This window comes from Nansenia antarctica, assembly GCF_963989245.1.
Source record: "Nansenia antarctica genome assembly, chromosome: 2".
NCBI lineage: Eukaryota > Metazoa > Chordata > Actinopteri > Argentiniformes > Microstomatidae > Nansenia > Nansenia antarctica.
In genome coordinates, this window is record NC_137675.1 from 7142555 (window position 1) to 7158414 (window position 15860).

General features: G+C 42.4%; 1 protein-coding gene across 1 annotated transcript in view; it reads right to left on the reverse strand.

Moving 5' to 3' along the window:
- The window catches only part of iqce (IQ motif containing E), a gene marked incomplete at its 5' end in the record, with an annotated part of 20206 nt that extends 9286 nt beyond the window's left edge, over positions 1–10920 (reverse strand). The window contains 8 exons of the mRNA XM_080522631.1: positions 1575–1625; positions 1812–1925; positions 6716–6765; positions 8749–8880; positions 9681–9851; positions 10331–10376; positions 10477–10524; positions 10867–10920. Of these exons, the coding sequence (XP_080378757.1) occupies positions 1575–1625; positions 1812–1925; positions 6716–6765; positions 8749–8880; positions 9681–9851; positions 10331–10376; positions 10477–10524; positions 10867–10920 (666 nt within the window). The remainder of the gene's footprint in view (positions 1–1574; positions 1626–1811; positions 1926–6715; positions 6766–8748; positions 8881–9680; positions 9852–10330; positions 10377–10476; positions 10525–10866) is intronic.
- Positions 10921–15860: the final 4940 nt, after the last annotated feature.

The window sequence follows — 15860 nt, forward strand, 5'->3', positions numbered from 1 at the left end:
TTCTGAAACTCAACTGCAATAAATCGGAAATCCTCGTCATCGGCCCAAAGTCCCTCACCCGTTCCACCCAGACATTCTCACTCAACATCAATGGCTTCACCGTAACCCCCCCCAACCACGTCCGCAACCTCGGCATCATCTTTGACCCCACCCTCTCGTTCCTTCCCCATGCCAACCTTTGCCTGCATCCGAACCTCCCTGTCCTTTTCCGCTGCTGAAACACTCATCCACGCCCTCATAACTTCCCGACTCGACTACTGCAACAGCATCCTCTACGGTTTGCTTAATAACATCCTAAACAAATTCCAATACGTCCAGAACTCTGCTGCCCGTCTGATCACCTCCACTCGCCGCTGTGACCCTGTCCTCCAAAACCTCCACTGGCTCCCGGTCAAATACAGGATCCAATTCAAAATCCTACTCACCACTTACAAAGCCATCAACAATCTGGCCCCCTCCTACCTTGCCTACCTTGCCGACCTCGTCCCCCTCCACACCCCCTCCCGTTGCCTCAGGTCTGACGACCAAACCACCCTCAAGACCACCAGGACCATGCTCCGGTCCCTCTGGAACACCCTCCCGACATTTAAACAGGCCCTCAAAACCCACCTCTTCAAGCTCGCCTTCACCGGTTAACCCTCCCCCTCCCCTTCCCATGTGTCCCCAGCACTACCTTAATTAGGCCCCTATACTTTCTTTTATTTATTTCTTGTTTCTTTTTACTATTACTACTCGATCTTCTCAGTTTGTAAAGCGTCTTTGAGTGTCTAGAAAAGCGCAATATAGGTCTAATGTACCGGTAGTATTATTATTATAATAATAATTATTATTATTAATAATAATAATAATAACAATAATAATAATGTGTTTTTGATAGGATACACTTCACTAGAAGTAATTAAAAATATAACCTGCATAAATAAAAAGAAATAGCATTTAAGATAATCACTGGCTATGCAGTTTTTGTTACATAACGTGGACCACAAACACACACACACACACACACACACACACACACACACACACACACACACACACACACAGAACCAATTTCGAACCTGGCGGACAAGAAAACACACATTTCTCTGAGAGAACGGCAGGCAGTCGAGCAGTAACAAAACACATTTTTACATATTTCAACTAATATGCTTTCCACATAATCCCTGTGTTTGGAAAGGAGAATGGACAACTACTGATAATGTGTTTTTTACAGGATACACTTCAATAGAAGTCATTAAAAATATAACCTGCAACACACAGGGGATTAACATTTGGGCAGATGCAACATGGGCAGTGATGAGTCAAGACAGGATTTAGTTTCTTAAATGTGGAATGTTGTGTATGGTGTATGATGATAATGACGATGTTATGTTTTTATGTTTTATGTGGTTGTTATTATGTATGACGCCCTGGATGGACAATTAAGTTATCAAAAAGTTGCATCATTTAAGTATAAGAATTGGTATAATTATAAGTAGGCGATAGGTAATTGGATTCCTAATAAATAAATAGCATTTACACAAATGTTTTTTTACACAATGTGGACACACACACACACACACACACACACTTACTGCACTCCCTTCACTCTTCTTGTCGACCAAACTGCGGGTGTATTCAGGTCCCTGTGATCAAAACCAATCATATTAACAGCGAAGACAACACCATAGAGCACAGCTGCAGCAATTTCAATTGGCTGAAGTAACCTCATTGACATACAATAAAAAAAAAAAATATATATATATATATATACAGTTTTATTGAATATATATATATATATATAGTGTATATATATAGATTCTTTTTTTTACCTTGGTGGGTTCCAGCAGCTGCTCAATCTGTCTGTCTTTCTTAGTTTTGTCCTCTTCCAGGCGCCGTAGTTTGGCTTTCATCTTATCGTTGTCTGATTTTTGCGCCTGGAGACTCTACATAGTGGAGGAAGTCAAACCCACCCTGTTACATTCATCTGAATTCACCATGACATTCACCATGACATTCACCATGACATTCACCATGACATTCATCATGACATTCATCATGACATTCACCATGACATTCACCATGACATTCATCATGACATTCACCATGACATTCATCATGACATTCATCATGACATTCATCATGACATTCATCATGACATTCACCATGACATTCACCATGACATTCACCATGACATTCACCATGACATTCATCATGACATTCACCATGACATTCACCATGACATTCATCATGACATTCACCATGACATTCACCATGACATTCACCATGACATTCATCATGACATTCATCATGACATTCACCATGACATTCACCATGACATTCACCATGACATTCACCATGACATTCATCATGACATTCATCATGACATTCACCATGACATTCACCATGACATTCACCATGACATTCACCATGACATTCACCATGACATTCACCATGACATTCATCATGACATTCACCATGACATTCATCATGACATTCACCATGACATTCACCATGACATTCACCATGACATTCATCATGACATTCACCATGACATTCATCATGACATTCATCATGACATTCATCATGACATTCATCATGACATTCACCATGACATTCACCATGACATTCACCATGACATTCACCATGACATTCATCATGACATTCACCATGACATTCACCATGACATTCACCATGACATTCACCATGACATTCACCATGACATTCACCATGACATTCACCATGACATTCATCATGACATTCACCATGACATTCATCATGACATTCACCATCACCATGACATTCATCATGACATTCACCATGACATTCATCATGACATTCACCATGACATTCATCATGACATTCACCATGACATTCATCATGACATTCACCATGACATTCATCATGACATTCATCATGACATTCACCATGACATTCATCATGACATTCACCATGACATTCATCATGACATTCACCATGACATTCACCATGACATTCATCATGACATTCACCATGACATTCATAATGACATTCATCATGACATTCACCATGACATTCATCATGACATTCATCATGACATTCACCATGACATTCATCATGACATTCACCATGACATTCATCATGACATTCACCATGACATTCACCATGACATTCATCATGACATTCACCATGACATTCACCATGACATTCATCATGACATTCACCATGACATTCATCATGACATTCACCATGACATTCACCATGACATTCACCATGACATTCATCATGACATTCATCATGACATTCACCATGACATTCACCATGACATTCATCATGACATTCACCATGACATTCATCATGACATTCACCATGACATTCATCATGACATTCACCATAACATTCATCATGACATTCACCATGACATTCACTATGACATTCACCATGACATTCACCATGACATTCATCATGACATTCATCATGACATTCACCATGACATTCATCATGACATTCACCATAACATTCATCATGACATTCACCATGACATTCACTATGACATTCACCATAACATTCATCATGACATTCACCATGACATTCACCATGACATTCACCATGACATTCACCATAACATTCACCATGACATTCATCATGACATTCACCATAACATTCATCATGACATTCATCATGACATTCACCATGACATTCATCATGACATTCACCATGACATTCATCATGACATTCACCATGACATTCACCATGACATTCACCATGACATTCACCATGACATTCACCATGACATTCATCATGACATTCACCATGACATTCATCATGACATTCATCATGATATTCATCATTATTTCATTAATTAATTCATTTCATTTCAAAACTGCACATATCCTATATTGTGTACACCAGGCCTATTCAATTAGCGGCCCGGGGGCCGCATGCGGCCCAGACGCGACCCCCGATTGGCCCAGCCATAAAAGCAGAGAAAAACGTATTTCGCGAGTGTTCAGAAATTCATGCAGAAATGTCTACAATAGTAGCCTACAGAACGTGAATATAACACTCTAAACAAACTAAGCGGGGAGCTTAAAACAACAATGGATAATGGCTACAATTAATTTTATTCGCTCCACTTCGAGCCTCTAACATCGCTTATTCCGCAAGCTGCTGTCAGAAATGTCTGCTGAGCACCACGAGCTGCTTTTGCATAACGACGTCAGGTGGCTGTCCAAAGGCAAGGCACTGGAGCGTTTCTGTGATTTCAGAGAGGAGATTACAACTTTCCTCCGCAGCAGCAGCAAGCAAACGAAGGCAGAAACACACTTGAATCGCATACTGGACGACAACTTCATGGCTGATGTCTGCTTTCTGAGCGACATATTCATGAATGACCTAAATGTGGGGCTACAAGGCAGAGACAAAACTGTGATTTATCTTGTGGAACAGACGCGCGTTCCAAGTCAAACTGGACATTTTCGCGGCCGACTTCTGCACCAGCAGAATGCTGCATTTTCCGACGCTCCGCAAATGCGTCTCATCCCCGGCACAAATCACAGATGTGATGACTGTTTTCATTGCGAGGTTGAAAGAGAACTTTGCTGGTCGACTGGATGGACTTGCTCTGCCCGCAGAGGTGATGGGCTTTGCCAGAGACCCGTTCACTGCTGCAATAGAAGGGGACTTATCCACCAGAGGAAAGGGAGTGGTGTCTTCCATACTCGAACTTGTTGACATGCAGTCATCCGTAACCATGGCACAGGAGCTTCGCACTAATGGACCTGCGAAGTTTTGTAGTGCACCAGTTCCCTAACGTTAAGAAAGTAGCAATCCATGTGCTCAGTATGTTTGGATCAACATACACCTGTGAATCAAGCTTTTCACACATGAACACAATAAAAAGCAGCTATCGTTGTTCCCTGACTGACAGTACTCTTCACCAATGCCTTCGGATTGCATTGACATCTTATGAGCCAAATGTTAATTTTAATTAATTTTAATTTTGCCATTTAGCAGACGCTTTTAATCCAAAGCAACTTACAATTACGAATTACAGGGACATTCCCCCTGGAGTAACTGAGGGCTAAGTGCCTCACTCAAGGGCACACTAGTAGTGGTGTGGTTTCAGGCGGGATTTGAACTCACAACCTTCCGATCACAAGTCCAACTCACTATCCACTAGACCACCAATACCCCACATGTCACTTCTCACACTAAGAAAGTCAGCAGGGTAAGATTAGATTAGATTAGATTCAATTGTATTGTTTAACTGTAACTGTAACTTGTTTAATTGTGCACTCAAGGTGTATTTTCATTCAGTTAAAAGCACTTTGTGCCTGGGTCAGCTATGACCAACATTTTTATTTTACAAAAGGACATTTTTTTTATTGGTATACTACTGTACACTTTTTTATGCACTTTAAGATGTGCATGGGTCAGTTGAGACCAACATTTTGTTGTTTTACCTAAAAAGTGAAAAAAGTATTGCTATTAGGTTCTGTTCAATTACAGCTCTTTTATTGTGTTCAGTCAAGTCTTTTTGACGTGCCTGTGTCAGATGTTACCTAATTTAAAAGGAAAATTATAAATAAACTGCTTGTATGTCTTCTTCTTCGGCGTATGGGTTGTTGTTCTTCCTCTCCACTCCACCAGGCTCGGGGCCGAGGGGCTACCCTTTTACCACCCCGAGACCTGGTTGAGGGGCTCACCCGGGCTATATTTCTGGACACCCCTCCAGAAGCCACGTCATCGTCTCGTCATCTAGTACCGACAGACCATGCATCCCGTTGGGTGGGTGGTACACCGGGCAATCCAGGATAATATGGTCTGCGGTTTGGTCCTCTGCGCCACACTCGCACGACGCATTTGGGGCCAAGCCCCATCTATGCATTGATGAGCGGAAACGCCCGACGCCGGTCCGGAGACGATTGAGCCTCACCCAGGATAGCCTTGGCAAGTCCATCCCGAGGGGCTCAGCGCCGGCGACTGGGATGTGGTCGCGGAGTTTGGAGGTGTTAGCCTCCCACTCCGCGCGCCACATATAATCCGCCCATCCTGCCGCACTGATGTTGAGATCTCTGCATTGCTGCCTGAGATCCTGTGCGGCAGGCACAAATGGGTGTCTCGACTTGAGACGCCGGGAGGGCTCCGCTGTTATAGTGAGCCTATCATGGAGCAGATGGTTATTAAGCTCCACGGCCCGGCAGGCGAGACGTGCTGTGGCTCCCATGCGGCGGAGGCCTGCTTGTATGTCATTAGGCCTACATTCATTTGTGTTGGTTTGAAATGTGTCATTACCTGGTGCCTAGGCTACTGGCCGCTGAAAATGTCTGGCCCAGCTAAATTTCTTGGTTTTCAAATCTGGCCCAACCGAATTTGTAATTGAATACCCCTGGTGTACACTATCATGTCTGCACGATGTGTCTACAATATCATGTTTTGCACTATATCACTATTTGCCCTTCTGATTAGATGCTAAACTGCATTTTGTTGTCTGGTACTTGTACTCTGCAATGACAATCAAAGAAAAAACTCATCTAATCTAATGATATTCATCTGAATTCATCATGACATTCATCTGAATGCAGCATGATTCCAATCAGGGAAAGGGGTCATGTATCATGCAACAAAGAGTCCTAAATTGCACACATGATAACTAAGGCAATGAGGTCAATGGGAACTTTGCTCAGTTATTGGAGCTGCACATGTGTATCTGAAGTTAAAACCATGTGGGATTAAACCATGTGACACCTCTTACCTTTTTGAGGTGGATGATGTCATCGTACATGTCCTCCTTCTCTCTGTAGTCTGGGGGGCCGGGGGTGTAGCCTGGGACGGGAGGGGAGGGCTGTTATAGACTGTACAGTACACTCACACAGACACGAATACACACACACACACACACACACATACACACACACACACACACACATACACACATACACACACACATACACACATACACACATACACACATACACACATACACACATACACACATACACACCAGGGTTTCCGTTAGAAAAAATTAGTGCCGGTCAACGTGTCCGGGAAACGGGAGAAATTCCGGTCATCATATTAAAATATAATATAGGTGTTTGTCGCGGTGATTAGCTGTTGTGTAGGCCTATGCCATTTAATGTCTATTTCTCATCCGATACGATTAGATGCAAACTATATAATTAATAATATAGGCTTTCATGATTCGCATGCGCTACTATGGCATATGTCCAGGGCTGCACGCGCGCCACACTGGGCAGCCTAGTCACCTTTGCTACTTTGAATTACGACTGTAGGCCACTTTAAGATGTTTATTTCAATTGCATTAATGGTATTTGAGTATGTAATTGGTAATTTTAAGTATGCCTAGTTTAGCTTTTGATGGCTATTTGAACAGACTGCATCGATCGATAAATGAACGGACTCCACATTACGTTAACTGAAGTGTGTTAAATAGTTTCACGACAGTAATGTAAGTTTTCTATATTCTCTTTCCAGTTTTACCCTTTCTATCAATAAAACAACGTCATTTCTATAACCACGTCTCGCTGATAGGGAAGGCATTAAGTCTAGCTGCCTGTCAAATCATACTTACTCGGACTCGGGAGTATGAGAATGGGGAGGATGTATCGGGGGGATACACACCCGTGGACTATTTCAATTTAGTGGTACAAATTAAACTCTAACACTATACATAGACTAAATTTAACTAAAATGATGGACACCGACTGAATAACTGAGTGGGGGGAAGACAGGTCTCAAATGTGGAACAATTATAACATTTAATACATAAAGATAAAACATACACAAATATATAACATTGATATCCCTAAACTCAAATGTAGTGTGGTATTGTCAACCTAATCTAATCAATCCTAATCTAATGGTACCAGTAGCCCAGGTTGTCGATAGTAGCGCACGTGGAGATGGACGAATGTAGAGGAGGAAAGTTCAATGGAAACTCCCGGAGTAGAAGAGGTAGCCAGGGGGAGTAGAAGAGGTAGCCAGGGGGAGTAGAAGAGGTAGCCAGGGGGAGTAGAAGAGGTAGCCAGGGGGATGTTATACTCTGAATCTCCCGAGTCAGGGCTGGAACGGGCACGGCAGGCTCAATCAATGAACGGGGTTGAGATGGCTAGCGTCCTTTACTAGCCGCATCTCACGGCCCTCGGTGGTCATTCACTGTGCTCTAGCACATCCAAAACACGCAGAACAATAACCTTGACTCCGGTCACTGCAGTGGTTTTATTTAGACTAGATCAAACTAAATTAACTGACGAATTTCTCCCTCACAACTACTCCCGAAAGGTACCTTCACTCTCCGCAAACCACAAACTACTACTTGTGAGACAGGGTTGCCAGATGAGTCGGGTTACCGCCGAATGGGCTACTGGGTTTAGCGGTTATTTAGCGGACTAGTTAGGCTGTAAATTGTCAATCCCATCTGGCAACCCTGCCGCTGTTTGTTCATCGCGTAGGCTAGTCTACACATTAATAATCAAATAAAAAAATATAGCCTATATATTCGTCTTTTTTAATGTAGAAGGAATCAGAATATGTGACAAATTATTTTTAGCAAATTGTATTCAAATTGTGCTTAGAGGGAATTATTTTCACCGGACATTATGACCGAAGAGGTTTAAATATGTCGGACTTCAACAGATTTTACCGGACAAAGACCGGTAATTACCGGTTAACGGAAACCCAGATACACACATACACATATACACAAACACGCACACACACACACACACACACACACACACACACATACACATACACATACACACACACCGTTGGATGAGGAGCGCGAGTGTTTGGGCTTCCTCATGCCCAAGGCCTGTTTGAGATACTCTGGAGTGCAGGGAGAGGAGGAGAGGCGGGTGTGAGGGGGGTCATACTCTGACCTCACAGTCTGGGACAGGCCTGCAGAGAGAGAGAGAGAGAGGCAGGGAGAGAGAGAGAGAGAGAGAGAGAGAGAGAGAGAGAGAGAGAGAGAGGCAGGGAGAGAGAGAGAGAGAGAGAGGCAGGGAGAGAGAGAGAGAGAGAGAGGCAGGGAGAGAGAGAGAGAGGCAGGGAGAGAGAGAGAGGCAGGGAGAGAGAGAGAGAGAGAGGCAGGGAGAGAGAGAGAGAGAGAGAGAGGCAGAGAGAGAGAGAGAGAGAGAGAGAGAGAGAGAGAGAGAGGCAGGGAGAGAGAGAGAGAGAGAGAGGCAGGGAGAGAGAGAGAGAGAGAGAGAGAGAGAGGCAGGGAGAGAGAGAGAGAGGCAGGGAGAGAGAGAGAGGCAGGGAGAGAGAGAGAGAGAGAGAGAGAGAGAGAGAGAGAGGCAGGGAGAGAGAGAGAGAGAGGCAGGGAGAGAGAGAGAGAGAGAGAGAGGCAGGGAGAGAGAGAGAGAGAGAGGCAGGGAGAGAGAGAGAGAGAGAGAGAGAGAGAGAGGCAGGGAGAGAGAGAGAGAGGAGGGTATTTGAGACGACTGTGAACAACAGTGACCGCTGAGAGAGAAGCCAGATGAATTCAACATTTCAAATGTGTTGTCTGTCTCTAGGGTCTTTATCTCTGTCTCTGGGGTGTATTGTATTAACACCTCATGTTGTTTTTCATGGTTCCAAGGTTCAGTTACCATGGCACAGGCTATGTCTGTTCTACTTGTTCTGTTACCATGGTACATTCTATATACTGTATGTGCTACTAGTTCTGTTTCCATGGTACAGGATATATCTGTACCCACCGTGTCCGTTGTTCAGGCAGGCGAGCCAGCTCTCTCTGGGGGTGCGTGCTGTGGAGCTCTCCCCCAGAGTCTCCCCCCTCTCCCCCTGTGTCCCCCTCAGGGGCCGCCAGGCAGCCAGCGTGGCTCCTCCCCTCCTGGGGTTCACATTCATACTGGAGAGATATGGAGACCCTGCAAACACACACACACACACACACACACACACACACACACACACATACACATACACATACACATACACATACACATACACATACACATACACATACACACACACATACACACACACACACACACACACACACACACACACACATACACACACACACACAGGTGTTAGAATATACTGAAATATGATGAAATATGATGAAATATGATGAAATATGATGAAATATGATATTCACACACACATACTAATCATCATCCATAAATACAGTACATAATAATAATAATAATAATAATAATAATAATAATAATAAATTAGACTTATAGCGCTTTTCTAGACACTCAAAGACGCTTTACAAACCGAAAAGATCGAGTAGTACTAATACAAATAAACAAAAAAAGTACATGATACTGTCTACCAGCTTGTTGAGTATCAGAAGACACATGAATAACTTACTAAAGGTAACTTACTAAAGGTAACTTACTTGGAGAAGGAGGAGGTTTTCCTGAGGTTCTCTTTTTCCTGGTTCTCTGTTGAAAGAACATGATGATTATTAGGAGGAAAACTTGTGTTTGCAAAGAGGTGAGGACAGCCAGCTGTATGTATGTGGACAGAAGTCTGCTCGCTTACCTTCTCAGAGTCGGACATGGATGGAGTAAGAGAGAGTCCATCCTCGACCTTGAAAAGAGGGAGGAGACAGACAACCATCTGAACTAATACTAGTAGTATTAGAGTTACTGTAACAGGCAACATTGCACTCCATTTTAAATGGAATGGCTTTGTCTGCAAGGTAGCTGTTCCTTGATTATCTCAAGGTGAACGATCTATTTATGTGTTAACTTATGTCGATATGTGCATGATCTATTTATGTTTTATGTCCATATGTGCATGATCTATTTATGTTTTATGTCCATATGTGCATGATCTATTTATGTTTTATGTCGATATGTGCATGATCTATGTATGTTTTATGTCCACAGAAAAAGAAAATGGAAAAGTTTGTGGCATCACAAAACGTACCAGATCCTCGGAGTCTTCGTCAGTGGGGATGTCCATGCCTGGATCAGCAGACATCATCTCAGACGATCTGAGATCAAAAGCCAGTTAAACTAGTCTACTACTACACACCATCTGTTCCTGGTTCCCTGTTGAAAAAACAGGATTATTATGAGAAAAAACTCGAGATAAATATGTTTGCAAAGAGGTGAGGACAGCCAGCTTTGTGTGGACAGAAGTCTGCTCGCTTACCTTCTCAGAGTCGGACATGGATGTATGGAGTAAGAGAGAGTCCATCCTCGACCTTCATGTCCAACTTGTAGCCTAGTATGATCTATGATGTCTGTTCTGCCTGGGCTTCCACATGGAACTGGGAACACGAACGTGTTGTTAAACTGCAGGAAAAACAAACGATGTCCAAACACTGGCAGTTTAATAACAACAGCTATGCCAGCCGACATCTAACGCGTCTGTACAGATGTCGTGGAGGACGAGTGCAATGAAGTACATACCTAGAATGCCTCATATGCCATTGTTATCTGAACACATGGAGGAACTGCTGCTGTTTGATGTTTTCATCAAAAGCTACAATGTTGTTTGCTTCTTCTACCCCGTTTCGCATCAATATTTCAGTCGTCTAGCAACCAGAAACATTGGGTGCGTTCGTAAATTTCCTCTGAGAGCGCGGGAGCGCACACTGGGTTTAACGTCATAAAGGGACCAAGTCATTTGATTGGACAAGAGGCATTCCATGAGTGCTGATCAGATTTCCACAGCGAATTTACGAACGCAGCCATTCGTAGCAGAGCAGAGACACACAGGTCCGTTCAGGAACCTCTGGACTGCGCTGGACGTACGCAGGTGTACGCCTACATGTGTTACTACTAAATACTAGAGATTGTCATGTTGTTTAGTGGAAAGTCAAATAGATCCTGTTTCAACTGTTTGCATGTTGTAGGAGTAAAGCATTTGGTTGAGAACAAATACTTGCAAATGATGTAATGCATGTGGACCAATGCAGGATTCGGCATCTATATAATATATAGAATTGTTTTATTGCCATGCGATCAACTTGTCAGTCAATTGTTGGAATTCTGTATTTCATGCTCTAGTCAAGGGGTCAGAGTCATAGACGGCGACCCTGGAGCAATTAGGGGTTCAGTGCCTTGCTCAGGGACACCTCGACACGTGGCCAGCTGTGATTCGAACCGCTGCGATCTGATCTGTAAAGCATCTTGTAAAAGGGTCACGTACATGGAGAGGGAGCACACGCTATTGGTTGTCATTCTTTCCTTTGGATCCATGTTTGAAAGCACCAAGTTCATGTATGTTATTTTTTTGCATCCTATGAATATTCCATACAAGTTCTCTCTGTCATGTGGTATTATCACATATTATGACGGTGCCATTATAACTCCTACAGGTATGCCACATGCTCCTCCTTTCCCAGTGACTAAAGACACAAGAGTGTGTTCCTACTGGATTCACCAATGGATTCACCCTCTCTCTCTCTCTCTCTCTCTCTCTCTCTCTCTCTCTCTCTCTCTCTCTCTCTCTCTCTCCTCTCTCTCTCTCTCTCTCTCTCTCTCTCTCTCTCTCTCTCTCTCTCTCTCTCTCTCTCTTCTTGGTTGGCTTATGAACAACCAACCAACCTTTTCATGTCTGGCTGAAGCCTCATAATCATAATCTGACAGAGATGAGTTATGAAAGGATGATTGATTGTGTGTGTGTGTGTGTGTGTGTGTGATGATTGCGTCAGCTTAAGTTGCGTCAAGACTACAGGGATGCTGTTCACATCTGGTGAACCGTAGCAGCAAGAAGAGCGGAGATGTCAACCAACACACACACACTAACATACTAACACACACACACACACATACTAACACACACACACACACACACACACACAGCAAATGGCTTCCAGAGGCATCTATACAAGACTTGTGTATGTGTGTGTTAGTATGTTAGTGTGCGTGTGTATGTGTGTGTGTGTGTGTTAGTGTGCGTGTGTGTGTTAGTATGTTAGTATGTGTGTGTGTGTGTTAGTATGTTAGTGTGCGTGTGTGTGTGTGTGCTAGTATGTTAGTGTGTGTGTGTGTGTGTTAGTATGTTAGTGTGTGTGTGTGTGGGTGTGTGTGTCCTAGATTTTCCCCTTTCCCCTCCAGCCTGGTCCTGTGCTGCGGCCCCCTACAGTATTATGTTCATATTGTGTTTATACAGGTGGTCCCCCTCATCCTCCTCACCCTCCCCGAGACGCTCTGTGTCCAGGTCACATGTCCAGGTCACATGCTACGTCAAGCTTACCAAGGCTTTCTGCTCATATGTTTATGCAGGCATTTCTATATCGTTCTCCTTCAGTTCATTGTTTGTGTTTCTGCGGCTGAACCTTTCTTTTCTACTTGTATTGTATTCTGTATTATTGTTTATTTGGCAGGGACAGTGTACTGTACACCAAGGAATGCACCAGAATTAGCCAAGAAGGCTAGTTTTCATGAGTAGTCCTTGAACTATAGTATAGAGAACTCACTTAGTTTTGACTTTTGTTTTTCTGTCGTCTGCCTTGTCTGGTGTTTGACTGGGTTGCTGACAATACAGCTCCACTGCATGGGAGCGCTCAGCGTTTCTGCTCAAACGTTTCTTCTTCTCTTCCTTGATTTAACTGGGTTGTTTTCTTGTTGTCAGTGTTCTCTGTATTTGGATTGGTTGTCTTTAATCCTGCCAGATAGACAGACAGGTCACACTGTCAGCGGATGTCGTTTTACCAGGGCTATTAGTCTAGCAGGAAGGGCCCTCAGATTTTGAGATACCCCTACCCGAGGTAGAACAAATGACAACAATTATTTTTCTTATCTTTAGGGTCTCCCATTAATGAAATTGATTGTTGTCAAATTTTATTTTGGGGGAAAATATGTTTTTTGGGTTGTTCTTTAGAGCTACCCCAATCCCTGAAAAAGAGCTAAATTAGACCAGGCCTGTAAACATAGCTTTAGTTTAGACGTTTAGAGGCTTGCAATTTAGAACTAATACACTTTATTTTATTGGGTTACTCTTATTCTGACTATTTGGTGATGTAGTTCAGCCACCTGGTATTTCCCTCTCCAAATATGATGACCATTAGAGTGAGCATTCTTAACTTATAGGCTATTATGCCACTTATCCCCCATTCGGAATTTGACTATCAGAGAAGAGGTAGGCCGATGTCTAAAGAAATCTCATTTGCAATAGAACTGTATGAGATATTTCCATACAACTACTGGTTAGTGTTCAATAGCACCCTAGACAATTCAGTAATGATATATTTTTCAGGGATTTCTGTTTTGCTGATAAATGAGAGAAAAGTGATGGAGTCCTATGTTCCTGTCACCAAAAAGTAAAATTTCCGTCTAAACTAAAGCTAGGTTTACAGGACTATAATTCAGTATTTATTTAGGTAAATAGTTGTCTGACTATTTGGTGATGTAGGACAACCACCTGATTCATACCTCAGCAAATCTGAAGAGGAAAAGAGTGATCATTCTCAAGTTATGGGCTTTTTTGTCACCTTCCCCATATTCGGCCTGGTCTAATTTGGCTCTTTTTCAGGGATTGGGGTAGCTCTAAAGAACAACCCAAAAAACATATTTCCCCCCCCCCAAAAAAATTGGACAACAATCAATTTCATTAATGGGAGACCCTAAAGATAAGAAAAATCATTGTTGTCATTTGTTCTACCTCGGGTAGGGGTATCTCGAAATCTGAGGGCCCTTCCTGCTAGACTAGAGGCTGTTAACACCTTTTGACTTCAGTTCATGCAACAAATGTCCCCTTTGGCATGCAAGTACCTTATGTTCCCAGAGATCTCCAAACCACAGACCAGTGACAACTGCAGCTGTGCTGGATGGTGCTGTACTTGTCCAAATGCTTCGTCCTGGAAGTGCCGTGACCATTGGACACTACTTTACAGATGTGTTTGCACCTCATGGTTTGCTTAGGTTGCACCTGATTGGTCTAAATATAATGCTACTAAAGGACACATGTAACATTATGCAAGTAACTGGACCTCTTAAAACAATTTAAAATAAAAGATTTGGAAAATCACCTTGATGACACTTAATTTCTAATGGAATTTGCATATTTTACCCCAGATTGTCATGCTAAGAAGAAAACTATTGGGTTTTCATCCTTGAACCCTATTTCATTGGATTCCCTGACCCCACAAATGTACAGTTTGACAAATGGGTCACTTCAACACTTTCTTTTTTGAGACACTAGGTGGCATTAGATTCAGTCTCGACACAATCATTTGAACAGTATGGTACCGTATATCTAAAGGTAGGCCACTATGCAGGGCCAGGAGTGTTTCCTGACCCAGACAAACTCCAGGGCTGATTCATAGGCTATAGACTGGTTCAGTTCAAGTCACATGGTCAGGTTTCTGATCATCAGTCTGCAATGTAAGCATTCAATAATATCATATAAAGCATTCAAATATATAATAATAACATTATTATTATAAAGACAGCAGGGATGGGATGCCAGATAAATACATATATTTATTGTCTATGTGAAAGTCTTCTATGAGCTTGTGAATAAGTCATGATTGGAAAGAGACATTCAAGAGTGTATTTTAAAGAGTCTTTAATACATATATAGGAATTGGGGAACCAGCAAGACAAAAAAATGCAGACTCAAAACTTTTCTGAAAAATATAGAATATATTCAGAAGATCAATGTTAAAAGAACATGCCATACCAGAACTAAGGAGAGTATAGTGCAAATGCTAAATTGAGAATGCTTCTCTATTTAAATTAAAGATATCTTTTTTTTTTTAAACAAAAAAACCAATAACAGCTAGACATTCATATCCTGGCAATGACAATTTTCCTCATCAATACAAAGGGACACATTTTAATGTGTTTACACTGAGAATACGAAATGTGTAAATAAAAGTTACATACTGTATGAAGCTCTCCCTAATGAATGTCTATCTACTTAATTAAACCTGTGAGTGAAGATGACTTAGTCACTCCACAGCAAGT